The 19,893-nt window shown below is 47.8% G+C and overlaps 1 protein-coding gene and 1 pseudogene across 8 annotated transcripts in view; one reads left to right on the top strand and one right to left on the bottom strand.

Annotated features, from left to right (window-relative positions):
* Positions 1-19,893, top strand: part of Zbtb40 (zinc finger and BTB domain containing 40) — a 71,204-nt gene that overhangs the window by 37,925 nt on the left and 13,386 nt on the right. For 3 of the 8 annotated variants that reach the window (XM_028875387.2, XM_028875385.2, XM_037203088.1), the window contains exons 4-13: positions 3,875-4,037; positions 4,594-4,736; positions 8,981-9,173; positions 9,401-9,484; positions 10,787-10,923; positions 12,377-12,578; positions 13,082-13,215; positions 15,828-15,996; positions 16,309-16,770; positions 17,430-17,636. In XM_028875387.2, the coding sequence (XP_028731220.1) occupies positions 3,875-4,037; positions 4,594-4,736; positions 8,981-9,173; positions 9,401-9,484; positions 10,787-10,923; positions 12,377-12,578; positions 13,082-13,215; positions 15,828-15,996; positions 16,309-16,770; positions 17,430-17,636 (1,894 nt within the window). The remainder of the gene's footprint in view (positions 1-3,874; positions 4,038-4,593; positions 4,737-8,980; positions 9,174-9,400; positions 9,485-10,786; positions 10,924-12,376; positions 12,579-13,081; positions 13,216-15,827; positions 15,997-16,308; positions 16,771-17,429; positions 17,637-19,893) is intronic. The other 5 variants (XM_028875389.2, XM_028875388.2, XM_028875392.2 and 2 more) reach the window with 4 other exon arrangements.
* Positions 11,277-11,796, bottom strand: LOC114697137 (annotated as a pseudogene).

The following is a 19,893-nucleotide window of genomic DNA, read 5'->3' as shown; positions in this document are numbered from 1 at the left end:
TCCAGTGCAGATGGATTTAATGTATCCAGTGTTTCACTCAGACTACTCTGCTTGCTGCCCTGTGACCTTTGGTAAGTTCCTTAGCCTCTCCAGTGCTCATCTAGAATAGCAGAAGGAATGCATCCTGGGATAGTGTGAGGAGTAAAGAAGACAGCAAGTCTACACTCAGTCCAGGACGGTGTGGAACTATTATTTATGGTCTGTATTGTTTCTTTTTATTTATTTTTGGTGCCAGGGATTGAGCAGGGCCCGATGTATGCTAAACAGAGCTACACCCCAGCCCCATCTTTCTCATTATTGCTGTCCCCTGGCCCTCAGCATGGAAGGGAGGGCCTGGCTGTCACCCGAACAAATGTGAAGGTCCTAGGCAGAAGCAGTTGATAAGTACATAAAGCCAATGAAAAGGCTTGAGTGAAGGGACAGATTCGATGCCTTTCCTGTGTTGTAGAAGGAGAACTAGCTGCCTCATCTTTAAATGTGTGTACCTATATTTCACTCGGTAATTTTGACTACTTGTGTGAACATGTGTTGACGTGGATTTGCTAAAGTACCTTTAACCCCTTAAGAGTCAAAGAAGTTGTAGTGTTTGGTTGAAGAACTTGGCCCCAGTGACAAGGCTGTATTTTACTTGGGATCTTGGAGTTACGTCACACAGTAGCAGCTCCGCACAATATATGGCACCCTCTTGGCACCGCTGTCTGGGCAGAGTGCTGCTGCAGAAGGGGTCCTGCTGCGCTACAGAACGCCTGCAGCCTGGAGTGCCAGGTCTGATGGGGATGCCCAGTCGGTGCAGGAGTGAAGAGCAGGGCTGTCCAGGCAGGCAGCTGACGGTTCCCTCCTGCCCTCCCATCAGCCCGCCCCTGCTTCTCCTCCCAGGTGGTCACCCAGCACCACTGCTGAGCAATGAAGTTAACAAATGTTTTCATTTCACCGCTGAGTAGTTCTGCAGAGGGAGAGACCGCAGACCAGAGCACTTCAGAAGCCACTGTTGGCGGAAGCTCCATTCTCCTCGGCTCAGATGATAATGCCAGCCACAGTCGATACCCAGAGAGTGTGGGCTAGTGAGAGAGCCGTAGGTGAACAAAGGAAACAGCCTGGCCTGGGGTGGAATAAGATGGCTGTGTGATCTCAGTAAGAAAGGAAGGAAGGAAGAAAAGGAAACAGGAAGCGGTGTGTTTACCGAGGGTGTTAGGAGTGAGGGGTGATGCTGAGCTGCCCTTTCCACTGCACCGTTCAGCAGCCTGGGAACTGCAGTACTTATTCCCACAGATTCTGCAGGTCCGGAGTTGGGGTGGAACCTGCCTGGTCCCTGATTAAAGTCTCACAAGGCTGCAGCTGGGCTGTCAGCCAGCTGTTGCTGTCTCAGCTCAGCTCCCCAGGGCCTTAGTGAGCTCCAGAAGGTGTGCTTTCACACTGCACTCTGTTGCAACTGGACCTGATCCTTCCCTTAGTGAGTTCCAGAAGGTGTGCTTTCACGCTGCACTCTGTTGCAACTGGACCTGATCCTTCCCTTAGTGAGCTCCAGAAGGTGTGCTTTCACACTGCACTCTGTTGCAACTGGACCTGATCCTTCCCTTAGTGAGCTCCAGAAGGTGTGCTTTCACGCTGCACTCCACTGCAACTGGACCTGACCCTTCTTCCCAGGGGTCTCTTCCCTAGGGCAGTTCAAACATGGTGGCTTGCATCTCCCAGAACAAGGCAGAGAGGGACAGCAGATGAGCAGAGCAAGCCCATGCTTCCCGTCTCTTACATACACACATGTACTCATGGGCCAGACAGAAAAGCATAGCAACCTAACTCCCAAAGGCTTATCCCATTGCTTCTGCCATAGGCTCTTCTTGAGAAGTCAGTCATGAGGCTCAGCCCAAGGGTGTAGATATCTGGAGGCGGAAGTCTTGGCAGCTGTTTTGCATGTTGTTGACCCCAGAATGCCTACTGCTATTAGTGAAGGGTGTTCTAAAGAGATGGTAGACTAACTAACAAAAAGCATGAGAAGTTGAATTAATTTGGCCAAAGGGGATTTAATCATTCACCTGATGTCTTTATTTCTTGTTCATTGTTTTATTAGTAGACAATATGCTACCTAAGGTTAATGGAAATTATTTCTAAAATATGTATGTAGATTTTTTTAATGTGTGTGCACCTGTATAGATGCAGTTTGTGTTCAGATGCCTGCAGAAGCCAGAAGAGAAGGGTATCAGATCCTCTAGAACTGTAGTTACAGGTGGTTGTGAACGTCCCAGCATGGGTGCTGGAGCCTGAACTCTGGTCCTCTCTGTAAGAGCAGCAAGTGCTCTTTGTCATGGAAGTGTAGATTATTAAACTAGGTTTTTGTCCACGTTTACTTTTGGAGGAGACCAAAACCATAAAAGAAACCCCTTTTAAAGGTTAATATAAAAGTATACATGCCGCCAGGCGGTGGTGGCACACGCCTTTAATCCCAGCACTCAGGAGGCAGAGCCAGGTGGATCTCTGTGAGTTCGAGGCCAGCCTGGGCTACCAAGTAAGTTCCAGGAAAGGCGCAAAGCTACACAGAGAGACCCTGTCTAGAAAAACAAAAAAACAAAACAACAACAAAGAAGTATACATGCAACTGTATGAAGGAATTATGTTTTGGTAACTTCAAGTTTTCAAAATAAATTTTTGTTAAAATAGAAATATTAACTCCACCTTCCATTGGTCTTCCTCCCATTTACATAAGAGATGTCCTGTCAGATCAAAGAAAGGCATGTTAATTTTGTTTATTTTGCCACTGGGGTTGCTGATACTTTCCTGTGATCTGAAATATTCAAGGATGTGGTCCTGAGACCTCAAGTCTAAGGCATATCTCACAGAGTAGTGTGGCTCTGGACCAGAAGAGGCCTGGAGATTGGACTCTCTTTACAGGATTGTCAGGGAAAGAAGCAAGGGTTGGCAGGAGGCTGGGGCCAGCCAGGCTGTGTAACAATTCCCAGTCTCCTCCAAATAATGTTTTAGATCCTGCTGTGGTTATGGATTTGGGAGAAAGTTGAAAGGGGCTGGCCACAAAGATGGGTTTTTAACCATAGTACTTCAGCATCCCTGATGTCAGGAAACCATGACACCAAGGTGGAGTGATGCCTAATGCTATTGGAAGGTCAGCACGGGGCAAGAGGCAGGACAGGCTATGTGTGAGTGTTGCTTCCAGAAGAAACTTTGACACTTTCCTGTCTAGAGTAGAAGCAGCCATCACCATGGGGTAATTAATATGTGAATCATGTTCTCTGACAGCTGGCACCTATAAGCCAACACATTGTTAGCCTTATTACAGAATATATCTAAAAGTAATAAGGCCCATGTCTTTCTAAATAGTCTATCATTCAGAATGTAAATGACTTAAAGTGTTCTTTTTTCCTAACTCCCAAGATTTTAATTGCATTCTCAAATAGTAAAATGACAGTTCATTCAATTTGAAATTCAGATATCTTTGCCTGAGAAATATCCAGTGTCTTAAGATTCAGAAAGGTCTAATTAGGCAAGAAGTGCATTGCATTCGTTAGACATATATGCACACCTACTATGTGCTGTGCTTCTTGCTGAGGCTGTAGAGTCCTGGCAGCATGATTGCTGCCTTCCCAAAAGTCTCCAAGGAGAAAGCTGTCATGAAACAGTTACAGTGTGTGTCCAGTACAGGGAGGACCAGCAGGGAGGAAGTGGGCCTGTGAGGTCCGGAAGGAAGGCTTAGGGGATGGGAGTGGGGGCAGCTGAGCTGGTTGGGTTGCTATACCTACAAGCTGGTGCAGTGGGTGAAGGGCTGAGGGAGAGGTGTAAGGTCAAGTTGTCAGAGCCCTTACGCCATAGGTGTAGTTCTTGTGGGTAATTAGTCTCTCTTTCTCTCTGGGCACTTGGTTCACAGACCATAATGGGATGTCTCAAGGATGAAGGAGAAGGCTCAGCATTCCAGAGAATCCTGGACAAAGTGCACGATGGGAGCCTAGATGTGCAGGTGGTCTTGTCTCTGATGAGACTGTACCAGGAGTCCACACCTGCAGAGAAGGTGTCTCAGCTTCAGCCAGAAGGTAGGAGGGCACTCTGGCCACCTGGGTGACCCAGCTTTTAGAGTTCCAGCCAGTGATGTGTATCATTGGTGGCTTTCATGTAGGTTCTTGTGCCATCCCAGAAGCTGCATGTTAAATATGTACAGGCTCCATGTGAGTCTCCATTTCAGCCCTAGTTATCTAGGCTGGCACCTCAACAAACTGAAGCTACTGTCACTGTCCTCATGCCTTTCAAAAAGCCAAATGTCCAAAGCAGCGTCTCAAGTGACTGGTTCGCTGCCAGCACTTAAAGCTGAAGTTGCTCTCATTTGGGTTAGGTACAAAGCAGTGGCCTTGCCTACCAGAAGTTAACCTCTGGCTGCCTCTGAAGCTTTGTATTTCGACAGATAAATGAAACATTTTTCCTTTCATAGAGTTTAAACAGAATAATAAAGTATTTTCCTCTCCAAAAGTGATTCTGCATTCAGGTGCACCGAAGCACTTTACTATTCTGTTAGATCTCTCTCAACAGACCACGCTGTCATTTTCTTCAAATTGACTAGCTTCTCTTGTGTGTCTCTAATTCTTTCTCCCCCAGGGAGCGCAGGGGAGGGAAAGACCTTGTCTGTTCTGTTACTGGAACACAAAGAGGACCTGATCCAGTGTGTAACACAGCTCAGACCTATTGTGGAGTTCCTGGAAACAGCCAAGGAGGAATTCCTGCCTGTCTCCGAAAAAAGGGTAACTGTGTCAAGCCTCTGCCCCTTCTGAACTTTGCAGAGCGTGTTCCTGGCACCTTTGCTGCACGAGGTGCTTTCTGCCTTGTGATGTTTTGATACTTTCTGCGTAGTAATCACCTTGGCTGATTGGAGGTTCTTGCCACATGCTCCTTTCCGTTTCTTGCTGTAGCTTTGCAGCACGTGGCCACTGGGCAGGTGGATGGGCAGGTGACACTACTGCTGCCGCTACTCTGACCTCACGCGACGCCACTGTAGCAAGAGTTGAATGTTGTGGCACATTTGCGATTGTGATGCTTTTCGTATTTATAGAAGTGATACATGGTTAATATGTAGATACAGAAGAAAACAAGCAAAAGTGAATTTGTGAAAAATCAAGAGGCTGCTGCTAGTAGCATGCGCTTCCCTTTGTCTCCTTGGAGTCGTGGATGAGGCAGTACAAACTCGTGGCTCTTCTCTGCTACCACACATCTCTATCTGCACTAAGGGATGGGGGAGCATTATATCCTAATGGGCATCCATGACTCATTCACTCTTTATTCTTGGGCATTCGTTGCCACTACTTTGTCTTATAAATGATGTTGTAGAGGACATCCTTGCAGGCAAAGCTCTGCAGACTTCTCCATATTATTTCCTTAGGGTAATTTTTAAATGGAATTTTAGAATAGAGCGTAAAAGTCTTTGTGGACATTGTCAAATTGCCCTTCAGGAAGGTCATAGCAGTTTATTCTCCCAACAGCTAGCTGCTAAAACCCTCATAAAACTGCTGGCATGACTTCTTAGGGCAACTAGATAACTGTATTTGTTGGTGTTATCGATTTCAACTTTGTGCTAAAAATATGTCTATCTAGAAGGAAGGGTGGGGAGAGAGAACTTTCGTGGCATTACTTCTTAAAACTGAGAGTGACTTAGATGCTCAGGAGAGATGGTTTCCAAACCATTGGTGTGATAGCACTAGGTTCATAGTGGTCTGGGTCCTAGATTCCATCTGCCTGGGCCATCTTAGGTTGACTATCCAGGCAGACAAATAGTTGGGGGAAGCTTCTAATCTCAAAAATGTATTTTAGAAATTGATGTTTTAAAATTCTGTAAAATTCATAGACAGTGCTGATATGGTGGGAATGAGCTTGTGTTTTCCTCCTGAGGTTTCAGATTAGGTGTAATCTTAGGCACTCAGTTTCAGTAAGTTGCTTATTGCACCAGAAGCCTCTGATTCCCTGTTGAGAGATTTCATTCGATTATTCCTCCCAGCTCTTTCCTGATGAGCTAGGCTGAAAGTGGCCTTTGAGCTGTTCCATTATCTTGTAAAACAGCACTTAGAGGTGGAACCGGCCCCAGCCCTAAGCTCTGCTGCAGGATAGACCACACTGTCATTTTCTTCTGTCACTTTCGGTTTACTTGACGGAAAAGGCTGGGCAGAACTTAAATTAGTTGCAAATCACAGCAACACTTCTTAAGCTGGGGTCATACAGCCGCAGCAGCTGCTCCTAGAAGACTCAGAAGCCCAGCCAAGCCGACTCCAGAGGTGAATGTTGAGTCCATGGTCACAGTGTCATGGCACCACGGGGAAGAAGCACAGGCCTTTCAGAACTTCTTTTATGAAATTATGCTTTTCATGCTTTATCTGTAAAAGCCTTGAGTTCTTTCTGTGAAAAAATGAGAAAGAAAAATGTCTTACTTCAGGGCATAAGCATAGCAATTGCTATAGTTGCCTTTTGCTTTCTGCATATGGCCTGCTAAGTGATGTACTAAAGACTCTGCTGTTCCTAAATTTTCCTTCTGAGCAGCTCTGTAACCTCATGGAACTGGGAGCTTGAGGAGGCCGAGGCTCTGCTGAGCTCACCTGGGCTCTGCTGGGCCTGAGCACACTGAGAGCATCCTTACCACTGTGCACATGTCTTGTTGGTAATGGCAGCATGCTTCTGAAGGAGCATGCGTGTCCTTAGCAGTCACACCAGGCTCTGTAAGCAGCAGCCTCATCTCACAGGATCCTCAGAAGGACAATGCAGGAGTTGATACAGTTATCTTCATTTGCAGGTGGGGAAAACGAGCTTCCAAGAATCATGTAACTTGTCCGAAGTCACACAGCATGAATAGCTAGAACTGGGGTACAAACTGAGTCAGTGTGGCCATAAGAGCCATCCCTGAGCTGCTTCGTTGGGCATCAGAAGGCTGCTCAAGAGTGAAGGGTTGGTGCTGAAGTCACTGCAGGTTTTTAAATACAGGCTCTTAAATTTTAAATTATGATTTTCTTAGTCGATATCTACCATATATTAGACTTTATCCAAAGAAAAATGACTAACAAGGAATATGACAACTTAATTATCATATATATATTCCTTTCATATGTAGAAAGCCAATTTGGTTTTAAAGCTCAATTTGTTATTTTATAACAGAGCTAATTTGATAATGGCAGCTGCTGGCATGCTTCTGTGACTAATCTGCTTGACTGTCTCCTGAGAGCAGGCATTTCCCAGAGGAAGGCTCACAGCTCAGTTGCTGTGGATCCATGAACCAAATGCATTGAAATAATCTGCTCTCTTAATTCTGTAAGAGCCATACTATGCATATTGCACCGTGGTCCATTAAGAAATAGTTCTATGCCAGGGTGTGGTGGTGCACACTTTTAACCCAGCACTTGGGAGGCAGAGGCAGGTAGATCTCTGTGAGTTTGAGGCCAGCCTGGGCTACAAGTTCTAGGACAGCCAGGATTGTTACACAGAGAAACCCTTATAGTGATAAACTTGCCTGAGGTAAGAACTAGTGGCTAGCTGTCTGTTTCTCTGATCCTCAGGCAAGTTTATTAGGGTACACAATATATCACTACAAATCCTGTCTCAAAAGAAAAGAAATAGTTCTGTGGCAGTAGGAAAATGTCTGTCATATGTTTAATTGTTCAGCATATTTTCCAGAGCCTTGTAACCCTTTTGTTGAGAAAACCCATTGACAAACCAAGAAAGATCAAGGGAAAGTGACTGTTGAGTCGTGAGTGGAGCTGAAATGTGTGGCCCTTGAGAGACTGGGGAGATGGGTTGATGGGTAAGAGAGCTGCATGAGCCTGAGGACCTGAGTGTGGATCCCAGCACCCAGGTACTAAATAGGCAGAGTCACCATGTGTGCCTGTAGCTCCAGTGCTGGGGGTGGGGCAGAGAGGATCACTGGGGCTGGCAGGCCAAGGTCTGAGTTCAGTGAAAGACCCTAGTCTCAAGGGAATAAGGTAGAAGTTGATAGAACAGGACACCCAGGTCTTCCTCTGGCCTTTGCATGTACAGAGCATAGGTGTGTGTGTGTGTGTGTGTGTGTGTGTGTGTGTGTGTGTGTGTGTGTGTGTGTAACACCCAGGTCTTCCTCTGGCCTTTGCATGTACAGAGCATAGGTGTGTGTGTGTGTGTGTGTGTGTGTGTGTGTGTGTGTGTGTGTGTGTGTGTGTGTCACAGCACAGGAGTACCGGCATGTAGACACACAAAAGCCTAGGGGCACACACTGTAACCTCAATGCTCAGGAGGGTGAAGCAGGAGAATTTCCTTGAGTTTGAGGCCAAACTGTGTTGCAGAGTGAGTACCAGGATAGACAGGACAGCCATAGTGAGACCTGGTCTCTCCAAACAAAAGATTTTACAAGAAATAATCTGAAAGAACACTTTATTGTTTTGTAACCAGAGACTAAAGTTTTTTTAGTGTTCAAATAAAGTAGAAGTCCATAAACAGAATTGATGTGGAACAGAGATAGTGTTAGGTGTTTAACAGTGTTGAGCGCTGGCCTGTTTCTCAGTCTTGGTGTCTCAAGCAGAGAGGCTCCAAAGAGCTGGTCAGATGTACACTACTTCCTGGACTATACTAGCCAGGTGTGAAGGGCTTTCAGCTGGCTGTGCTGGTGCACACCTGTACCTCTAGCACTTGAGAGGCTGAAGCAGGAGGATTGCCATGAGTTCAAGGCAAGCCTGGGCTATATAACAAGTACTAGGCCAGTCCTGTTTCTAAAAATGGTTTTCAGACAGTGCAAGCTGTTGGAAGCAAAGGACTTACCGCTGGGCAAGAGTTTCATAGAGCTATTTGTTTGGAGAATGTTTGAGATTTAAAAAAAAAAAAAAAACCAGAAAAATGAACTATGACAACAAGTAGTGCTGGAGACCAGCTGGGGAGGCTTGGAGATGGCATCCGGTAAGGCTCTCTCTTGCTGGCTTTCCGGCAGTGTTCGATCCATTTTGAATTGCAGTAACAGTGTCTGCCTGATTGCATGCCCCTGCAGGTGATTCTGAACTGCTGTGAGGGCAGAACACCCAAGGAGACGATAGAGAAGCTGTTGCACAGAATGGCTGAAGAGAAGACCCTGCCTGCAGAGAGCCTGCTAAAACTCCTCCAGGCTGTGAGGACAGCGTTCCCAAACCTGGGCCTCCTGCTGGAGAATTTGCAGAAAGTAGCGGAGTCACCTGGCACTGCAGGTACTAGTTAATTGTTCAGTCTCTGGACAGGAGCTGCTTGTACAGAAAATCACAGTTTAAAGCTCCCTCCTGGCCCCATGCTGGGAAGAAGAGCTGTGTTAAGGAATGGCGTTGCATTGCGAAGCAAGCTCGCTGTCAGATCAGTTGGAATCTGAGGACTCTTCTTCATTAAGCTCCTTCCTAGGGTCTCTATGGTTCAGGCTTATTAATGGACCCTCCTCCCACAGGGCTAGCCAGGGTCACCTGTGAAACTAAACGGAGGACAGAGGGGCCCAGGAGGCTGTGCATCCCAGCAGACCGTGTGGGTGAATGTGAGTGGCTAATTCAAATCCTGATTGCCCCCTTCCCAGCTATGTGTTCCAGTCCCCAGGTAGCCCCCTTGGTGTCCCTCAGCTTGGGGGAGAGAGCTCATTTCCATTCTTAGCCCAGCTGGAACTACTTTGCCCCATCCCAGAGCATATAGGACCAAGATGGCTTTCCGGGAAACAGGAGGGCTTTTCTCCAGCTTACAGTGATTTATATATACATATACACAAAGTGGGACAGTTTCCACAAATGAAGAAAATCAGCTATTGCTTTACCCACCCACCCCCCAGTCCTTTACTGTTGACACTGAGATGTGTGCTCATGTTTATAGATTACCTTATACCTTTTAGTTGTATGATTGCCCACTTAACAATAGCAAAAGAGTCTCTTGCATTTCTAAAAACTCCAATCTTTTTTGAAGGGTGTATACTTTTCTATCACACAGATGTGCATGGTATGCTACGTGCCCTGATTGGGGCAGATGTGGTATGATGGGAAGCCTGGAAGTCATGGTGCCATTTTGTGGCTGTTTGACCTTTAGCATGCAGCTTCACTTTATGAACCTCATAGTCCCTGGAATGGGTATAAGAGTTGCACCAGTCACATTCATTTTTGTGGCCATTGTGAAGTGACACCAGTAAACATGTAGTAAAGTGCCTGGCACACAGTGGGCTCTCAGCACATTAGATACTGTCTCCACAGTCAGTGTCATCACCATGGCTCCACCACAGCTCCACATGGCAATGGGTCTTTGCCTTTAGGGTTTTTTTTTTGTTATTGTTGGTTTTTTGGCTTAGTTTCCAGAAGTGGATTTACTGGGTCAAAGAGAAAAATAAAAACGTAACTATTTATAAACTAAGGGATTTAGTTTTGTGGATTTCCTGTATTTTCTTTACCTTTAAGGAAATCTGACTTAAGAAGTAGCTAACAGATGGGCTCAGAGGGCATCTGAACAGCCTGGACTGGTGGCGGGTGGTGTTTGGGATCACCATATGGATCCTTTGCCCTGGGCGTTGTGAGGACGACCCCCTGAATCTGTACGTCAGAGCCTCTTGCAAGTGCAGGCTCCTCATTACCCGCCCGCTGAGCATCCCTGCCTTCTACCAGGCACTAGTCTGTTTCAACAACCCTGAATCACAGGTGGTTCTGTGTGGACCAGAGGAGACCTGAATGCCGTGTGTGCAGCCGGGGGCTAGCGGCGGGCCTCCGCTCTGCGGCACAAACAGCTCTCCCGCTGCTGTTCTCCCTCACCTGTCTGTGGCTGCTTTTGAGCATCAGGCCTTACTGTTGTACTGCTCTCCTTCCAGCCCTCCCTAGCCCTGAGGACTATGGTGCTGAGCTGTTGAGAAAGTATCACGAAAACCTGTCTGAGGTTCTCACAGACAACCAGGTGCTGCTGAAGATGATCTCACATGTGAAGAGCTTAGCCCCTGGAGACAGAGAGGTGAGCGGGAGGGAGGGAGGGGAAATATGGCTATGTATACACACACATTTGCATTTTCTATAAATACATATGCACCACTATCTTGAGAAATGCCAAGAAGGAGAACTAGAAGGTGACTTGTTTTCTAAGGGTAAGTGCCAAATAGAACAGTTGCAGTTTTTTCTTTCTTTCTTTCTTTTTTCTTTTAAAAGATCATATCCACTTTGCTACAAGTCAGTTTTACTTAAATCAGGACTGTCCAACAAAAACACTGTGAGCCATTCATGATCTGCTGAATTTTGGTGTATGAAATAAATTATGGTACACATTAAAAGCCATGAGCCATTTGTTTTATAATAAATAAGGCAGTGGAATTACTCATTAGTAGTCTTCTTCAGCTAAGCAATTAGGTCTGCTCTTTCTCCCTTCTTAATTCCATCGAAGATCATTTTTGTTCCAGGGATGTACTTTTTGGGATTACCAAATGCTCCATCAGGGTGTCCTCTCCCTAGGGAATCAATCCCTTTGTTCTTGTTGGCATCTGTGTCTAATCATCCAGCGGCCACACCTGTCTTCCTCCCAAACAGACATGGAGATTTGGTCCAGTCTTATGCTTGCCTCCCCTTTCCACAGTGTGGCACTGGGCACACTTCTGAACAAAAGTCTTCTTGCCTTTCTCAACATCACCCACTTTTAATTTGCTCCCGATCAACACCACAATTACTATGACCCAAAGACGGACATCCCGCTCTCTCAGTTTCTTTTTTTTAAAGTTTTGTTTATTTAGTTTGTAGAGTGGACAACTTTCTCTCAGTTCTCTCCTATCAGGTGAGTTCTAGGAATCAAACTGAGCTCATTGGACTTGGTGGCCAGGGCAATTACTCCCTCAGCCATCTCACTGGCCTAAAGAGTTGTATTTCTATATTTTGCATTGCATAGTTCTATAGTAATAAAGAAAAGCATTCATGAAAAAGAATGAAGAACTTTGTCACAAATAAGAACTCTCTCAGTAGCCAGGTTTGGTAGTGCGCACCTATAATCCCATTGCCAAGGAGAAGAGGATTATGAGTTCAAGGCCAGCCTGGGATGCATGCGTGAAATCCTGCCTATAAACCAAACCCCATACACACAGAGAGAGACAGAGAGAGAGAGAGAGAGAGAGAGAGAGAGAGAGAGAGAGAGAGAGAGAGACTTTCAGCTAAAATTATTTTGTGTGTATATACACACACCCAGGGCCTCATGTATGTTAAATAAGCTTTTCTGCTACTAGGCTGTGTCCCTGACTCCATCCCCCAGCCCCTGTACACAGAGTAAATGTGATTGTAAAAGCCTCCAAGGTTGAAAGAGGTGAGAGTTGCAAAGACCTCCCCTCCCAGAACACAGAACACCTTCATCTGACCCCGGCACCGAGCCTTGACTGCTCCGCCACCCGCTCGGACCGGTCTCACACTCAGGTTTGTGTTGCCTCTCGAAGGTTATGGAGACTCTCGTGAAACAGGACTCTGGCTCAGGGGCCTTCGGTTCCCTGACATCAGCAGCTCTGGAAAGGCAGACTCTCTCTGCAACAGCCCTTTGGCAGCTGCTGCTGGTGGCTCCGGAGACCCAGGCCCGCCCACTGAGCCTGCTCCTGGAAGAAGTGGGGAGGGAGCCTGGCGCCGGGGCTTTCTTCCGGGCAGGTGAGTTGTCTCCCCTCTGCCACGGTGTTGCCCCAACAAAGACAACCGTTGACCCCTGGAAACAAGAAGTCTCCCTTACAGTTGCCACCTGTGTCCCTCCCCTCAGGAGCAGTGGCATGTAGTTCCCATGTTCTCCTACACAATGGGGTGACCATAGGTGACCAAGGTGCTTTGTGTGTGTTCAGGAAAGTGGTGTTTGAGGAGCTAGCTAGAGAGTCCTAATCCAAACATGGCACAGCATCCACGAGCATGTAAACATCGGGTGGTAAGACACACAAAGGCTTGTGTGTCAAAGGAAAGACAAAAACTGTTCGGGGATGTGGGTGCTGATAAGCCCTTATTCATTATTATGTTCTGGCTACAGTGGCTGGCTATCCTCCTCCCTCCTAGCCCAAATGAAGCGACAGATGCCGTGTGGTGTCTTGGTGAAGAGTGGAGTTGAGAGGTGAGGGAGAAAATGATGCCCATGGTTTGGCTGAGTATCTGGCCTCCCTTTCTTTCAGTGACTGCCCCAGAGAGCACTGTGTTGGAAACAGTCCTGAGGCACAGCAGGCTGGTCACAGAGGCCGTCCAGCAGATGAGGGAGCTCAGGCACTTCTCTTCAGAGGATGAGCGTCTGGCTGAGATCCTGAAAGAGGTGGGGAGTGGAGGAGTGGGTAAAGGACAGTGATTATCGAGTTCTGCGGAACTTGCGGGGTCCGTGCCTGGAGCCATCTTCATCCTCGGTGGCGGCGGCGGCGCGCCTACTGCACACCTGCTGCTCCACCAGCTCTTCAGAACACCGTGCCAGGCTTTTCCTTTGGGGTCATCAGCCAGCTCCCAAATCATGACGGGAGACTTAGTTTTAGTTATGCATGCTCGGCCTAGCTTATGCTGGGTGCTAGCTGTCTCTTTTATCTTAAATTAACCTGTTTCTCTCTATCTACCTTTGCCTCGGGGCCTTTTACCTTCCTTCCTTATGTGTCTGCTGGCCCCAGACGTCTCCCTTCTTTCTCCCTTGTTCTCTTCTTCTTCCTCTTCCTCCTCCTTTTTGAGCGTAGATTTCTTCTCTCCTGCCTAGCTATTGAATGTTCAGCTTTTTATTGGACCAACCAGGTACTTTAGGCAGGCAAGGTGAAATAAATGCAACAAATCTTTACATAATTAAAAAAATGCAGCATGAACAAATGTAACACACCTTCACACACTTAAACTAATATTCCACCGCATAAGCAAATGAAACCCATCTTTGCCTAGTTGAAATAATATTCCACAACCGAACACCTTTGCTCTTTAGCTTTCAGGCCCTAAGTGGCAAGTGATGTCATCTGCCTTTACAGAAGAGTTCAGGCTTTACACAGTGGTTTCCAGTCTTGGAAACTGGTGAGTAAGTGGTTTGTGTTTCCGGTCTAGGACACTGTCGAGTAAGTGCTGAAGCCAGAATTTGAATGAAGCCAGTAATACAACCCCAGCGAACACATCTTCCAACTGCCTTAGCTTAGAATAGCTGGAGAAATGGTGACTCTTTCTCTACCATGTTCTCAGAAGCAGCTGGTCTCAAAAGAAGGAAGTTGGTCTTATTGCATGTTTTCTTCTGGCTTCTTGAAAGAGCCAAGATAAACATAGATAGAACAAAGCTTTACCCATGTGGGCCAGCAAATAGTGCCAGCTCGTTTTCGGTGAGGCATCTCACAATGTGACCAGCATCCCAGAATCTAGGTGGGGGCTGAGGAAGACTCAGAGATACCCAGACTTGGCTATGTACATCTCCAACAGGGGAGGATACTAAAGAACATAAAATTAAACCACGGATGTACCTGGAGTGTCCTTTTGATCCACATAGACAAGGGCAGGTTTCTAACCATGCCCGCTGGTGACAGCCCCGCCTCAGTCTGCCTCTCAGACGGGAAGAAGGCGGCACACGCTCCTGCAGAGCTCCAGAGGCGAGGCTCATCTGCCCATCTCTCTCCAGAGTGCTGTGCACTTCAGAGCTGGGACCTCTGCCGTTGATCGCTTTAGCCTCACTAATTAGTCTCCTGCCTGCCTCCAGGGGCATCAGGGTTATTTAGATAGACCCGAAAAGAGCAGAAATAAAATACCTTCCGAAATGAAAGTTCCATGTGGCCCTCTGTGGATGGTCTCACTTCATTTTCTCAGTGTGCTGACTCGCTGCCCACAGCTCTAACATTCTGAAAGAGGACAGCTTTGAAATCATATTCCTGGCCTCTTTAAAGCCCCTATTTGAACTTGCTTTAAAACGCTGAGTTTCTTATGAAAGAAAATGATGTTTAAAAGGGTACATCTAAGTGTCTAAAAATATGAAGCCACTCTCTATGCAGAATTACTTCTAGATGTGGAGACAATTATATATTATGAAAAATTACCCTGATCTCTACAGAAACAGCCGCTGCCAAATGCTATAGCCACACACACACACACACACACAAGCTTCCTGTGCTCACTTCTGTAATCCTATACCCTGCTCCTCCCAGGCTTCCCATGCTCAGATCTAGAATCCTATACTCTGCTCCCCCCAGGCTTCCCATGCTCAGATCTAGAATCCTATACCCTGCTCCCTCCAGGCTTCCCATGCTCAGATCTAGAATCCTATACTCTGCTCCCCCCAGGCTTCCCATGCTCAGATCTAGAATCCTATACCCTACTCCCCCCAGGCTTCCCATGCTCAGATCTAGAATCCTATACCCTGCTCCCCCCAGGCTTCCCATGCTCAGATCTAGAATCCTATACCCTGCTCCCCCAGGCTTCCCATGCTCAGATCTAGAATCCTATACCCTGCTCCCCCCAGGCTTCCCATGCTCAGATCTAGAATCCTATACCCTGCTCCCCCCAGGCTTCCCATGCTCAGATCTAGAATCCTATATACCCTGCTCCCCCCAGGCTTCCCATGCTCAGATCTAGAATCCTATACCCTGCTCCCCCCAGGCTTCCCATGCTCAGATCTAGAAAGGCTCTTGAGAGGTGCCAGGTGCTAAGAAGACAGTCCTGCAGGAAACACCAGTGCCCCATTTGTTTCTCAGTTTGCACATCTGTCTTGATATGTGCTTCCCTGGTTTGCACTTTGCTAATTTTCTTGTCCTTTGAAAAACAGGGCTCTTCATGTGTCTCAAGGAGAAACATAAACTACCTAGAGAGCTCCATGTCTTCTATAATTCATATCACCCCACTCCACCCCCACCCCTGACCCCCTGGTGTTGAAGAACATGGAGAAACTCTGATGTTAACACAGCTCTGTCTCTGGTTTTCATTTAGATGCTGAGCATATCCTCTGAGACAGTGAGTCCTGAAGTGGCCCTGAGAGCAGTGCTGAGCAAGGGCATGGAGAAATCTGTCTCGGCCACTGCACTCTGTCGCCTCCTGTGTAGTGTCCACAAGTCTTTCTCTGGCCTGCAGCCCCTCATGCAGGAATTGGCCCATGGTGGTAAGGAACAGGGGTTGGGGCCTGCTAGACCCCAGGGCGCTTTCTATATTGAGTAGAAGAAACAGTGGTTGATGTAAGAGGTTGTTGTATCTCAAGATATTTACTCCTTTTATGTGCTCTTGGTACCTAACAGCCAGGAGCGCAGGTGTGATATGATGCTATTTGTGTTTAGTGGGAAGTAAAGATGATAGCAATTTTACTTCTGAGTTTCCTGAGCATCCACATAATCCAGTCTCCTCTAAGAGTGTGTTAGAAAAGTTGCAAAGCATAATAGAAGCTGAGCCCTAGAGCCACGAGTGTTCTCCTGTGCAGGGTTTCTTACCAAGGAAAATGGAGAGGAGAGGTTCACGGTGAGTGATAGCTTTCACTCTGGAGCCAAGGACAAAGAGGAGAAAACAGCCAACGCAGCCAGAGAAGACTGCCAGCCGACGGAACAAAAGGATCCAGGGGAACCTGAGTCTGTGCCAGAGCAACAGGAGAAAGACACTTCTGCCTCCCCGGACCCTGCCAAGAAGAGCTTCATCTGCAAAGCCTGTGACAAGAGCTTCCATTTCTACTGTCGTCTGAAGGTGCACATGAAGCGCTGCCGGGTGGCCAAGAGCAGACAGGTGCAGTGTAAGGACAGCAGTGAGGCCAAGGACTCGGAGAAGGGGCTAGAGAAGCACCAGCTGCAGACCCACGGCACGGCGGGAGAGCCTGACGCCCCCAAGAAGAAGAAGAAGCGGCTGCCTGTGGCATGTGACCTCTGTGGAAGAGAGTTTGCTCATGCCTCAGGTATGTCAGAAGGCAGTCGTGGAGGACAGTGGCTGCAGATGTTGTAGTGTGGGTTCCAGCCTGGCCCCGTGTGTGTGCCGTGAGCGTGGTGGCTTCAGCTCTAGGACAGGTTCATAGAAGCATGGTGGTATCTGAGAAGAGCATAAGCACTGGGGTCGGCCCCTCAGAGCATTGCTCTCCCAACTGTTGGGGAGGTCCCTCGCCCCACTCTTCTACACTGTGAGGAAGTTTAAAGACAGAAGAACAAAATACCTAGCACCACACACTGGTGAATGTAATTGTAGCCAGATGTTTGACGTCTGGTTTGTTGGTTCCCACATCCCATTTACTTATTGATAAGAAACTTACTGATATGGACCCTAAGGTATTAAGTCAGAATCATTTTCCCTTGCCCTTAATGTCTGGTAAACCTAATGAAACATGAAAGTGAGAGGAGTGAGTGGGGAAGGTCAGCTAAAAATCTCAGATTCAACCAGGAGTGAGACTGAGATGACTGGGGAGCGGGGTGGACTCGTGGGCATGAGTGGCTTGGCGGGCAGCGCTAAGGCCTGGCGTGTGGCTCAGTCATGAGCCTGGCGAGTGCAGCTTGTTTGGACATCCTCCGGCAGTGTTCCCAACTGACTGATGGTGTTTCGTCTGGGCCTGGTACCCCTACCTAGGCATGCAGTACCACAAGCTGACCGAGCACTTCGACGAGAAACCTTTCTCCTGTGAAGAATGTGGGGCCAAGTTTGCAGCCAACTCCACCCTAAAGAACCACTTGCGCCTTCACACCGGGGACCGTCCGTTCATGTGCAAGCACTGCCTGATGACCTTCACTCAGGCCTCAGCCCTGGCGTACCACACCAAGAAGAAGCACTCGGAAGGTGAGGGCACCCTTCCTTTTTTGTGCTGAGTGCCACTGGGGGAGCTAAAACCATTTGGCCTTAGGCAGGCACAATAGTTGGGGAAGTAAAGGCAGAAGTAACTATGTATGCACAGGCAGCAGAAAGCTTTCCAGGAGGGCTTCTGAAGAGCTTCTAGAGCAACAGCAGGACTTTGTGGTCGGTATTTACACACAGCAGGGAATTGTTTGCACTTGCAATAGAGTTGAAGCAAGAGAAAGAGCTGATGGAGTACTTCTGTGGCTGGGCCATGCTAAGTGCCAGGTGACTGGCCTGGAATCCTTGTGCCCTTGTACCTCCCGGCCTGAGGGCTGGGAGGGGTAGAGATGGGGGGAGCACTATCAGTGCATCACAAGGTAGCATCCCAGGATGGTGGAGGGGACTGTGGTGGGGACCAGTCCAATGCTGGGTCAGGGAAGGGCTCAGAGCCCCCAGGTGTGAGTAGCCATGCCTCCGTCCACTCCTCTGCTCAACACTGCAGTGCTTTTCCTCTGCAGTGGAGTCTGCCAGGCGACCCTGACTCAGCCCTGGCGCCACTCTGACAGCTCTTCTCATGGCTCCTGTTCATCTGCTGTGTGCCTTAGTTTCCCTGCCAGGCCTCAGGCCCACCAGGCACTTCTTCCAGGATTGTTTTCTTTCTGGGGGCCTCTCCCTTCAGAGGTCTCTGCTTCTCTTTCCTCCTCCAGGCCTTCCCTCCCACACCTTCTTGTGATGGTTCTTTGGCCTCCTAGTGGAAACTGCCCTCAGCCTGTTTTGTTTTTCAGTTTTCTCTGCATGCTTACCATGTGACGGGCATTGGCACCATAATTCTTCACCCTAGTGTCCCGTTAGAGTGCAGGTCTGTGATGACAGAGTTGCTAGTCTTTCAAGGGGACTTAGAACAGTGCATGGCAACAAAGAGCCCTCAAGAAACACTTGCTTGTCAGACAGTGGTGGCTCATGCCTTTAATCCCAAGAAGCAGAGGTAGGTAGATTCCTAAGTTCAAGGACAGCCAGGGCTATACAGAGAAACCCTGTCTTGAAAAACCAAACAAACAAAAAAGAAAGAAACACTTGCTGGTGAATGGCTTTCTTGAGTGCTATTCCAGACATAGATGATTTGTGAACATGCTTGCCCTGCTCTTGGGGCACTTACATTTCAATAGGCAAGATAAATAGCACATGTGCGGTAGGAATGGAGAGGGTAGCTGTTGCTATGGTGGAAACTAAGGCTAGGGAGCCATGGGGAAGGACAGGGCTGGGTGTGCTGTTCACACCATCAGTGATGGCCTCAGAGAGATGTGCAGTCCAGCCAGAGGGACATCTGGAAGACACGCACACCTCTCCTCAGTGCAAATGAGCTTCGGGTGGACCACAGAGAGCTGGGAGCAGAATCATGAGGGGCCCTCACAAGAGGCAGTATGCAGAGAGGGGCTGTTGAGGGCTAAGACGTGCAGGGTTTTCTCTTCTGTCCTCATGAATTACCGAAAATAATAGCCTGAGATAACACGTGTTGTTACCACCAGGGAGTTAGAAGTTATTTTTAGAAGGGTCCTGAATGCTAAAACGAAGGTTTCATCTGGGATGGTTTCATCGGCAGACTCAGTTCCTGACCTGTGAACCTTCTAGACACTTCCTTGGCTCTAGGCCACCTTACTCCAGCCTCTGCACCTATTGCAGGCCTCCTCCTTAGACTCTGTGTCCTCCCTCTTATCTGGGATTCCCCTAGGCCACCTGGATAGGATAGTGTAGTCTCTCATCTCAAGACACATGACTCAGTCACAGAAGTGACTTTTAAGGTGACAGTAACAGATTCTTGCTACAAGAAGCCACCAAAGAGTTTGGATCAGAGTGATGCTAGGCTGGGATTCATACTGTACATATGTGTTGGTATGCATGTGTGTACATGTATAAAATCTTACTCAAAACCTGGTCAGTAAAAAAAAACAAGAGCAAGGCCATTGCTCTAGCTGACGTGGGGCCTAGCACTGGCCTTGCGGATCTGGAACCTTCCTCCCCAGTGGCTGTTTCCTGGCCTGAGAGGAGCTGGGGCCTGGTGCAGATGCCAGGTCTCCAGGCTTGCTCCTCACCTGTTTCTAACTCTGGGTACGTTCTTGTGCACATGGGAAATTGAAGGAATCGAGGGCCATGTGCTGACTGAGTGGGTCTCTGGAAGGCTTTGTCCCCTCTGAATCCCCAGCTCATCTTTGTAGTAGTGGGAATCCATGCTAGATTTGGTTGTTGTTTGCTTTGTTCTCTT

Source organism: Peromyscus leucopus, chromosome 2, assembly GCF_004664715.2.
Source record: "Peromyscus leucopus breed LL Stock chromosome 2, UCI_PerLeu_2.1, whole genome shotgun sequence".
NCBI lineage: Eukaryota > Metazoa > Chordata > Mammalia > Rodentia > Cricetidae > Peromyscus > Peromyscus leucopus.
The sequence above is the reverse complement of the archived record's forward strand: the minus strand, read 5'-3'. Positions and strand labels throughout refer to the sequence as shown.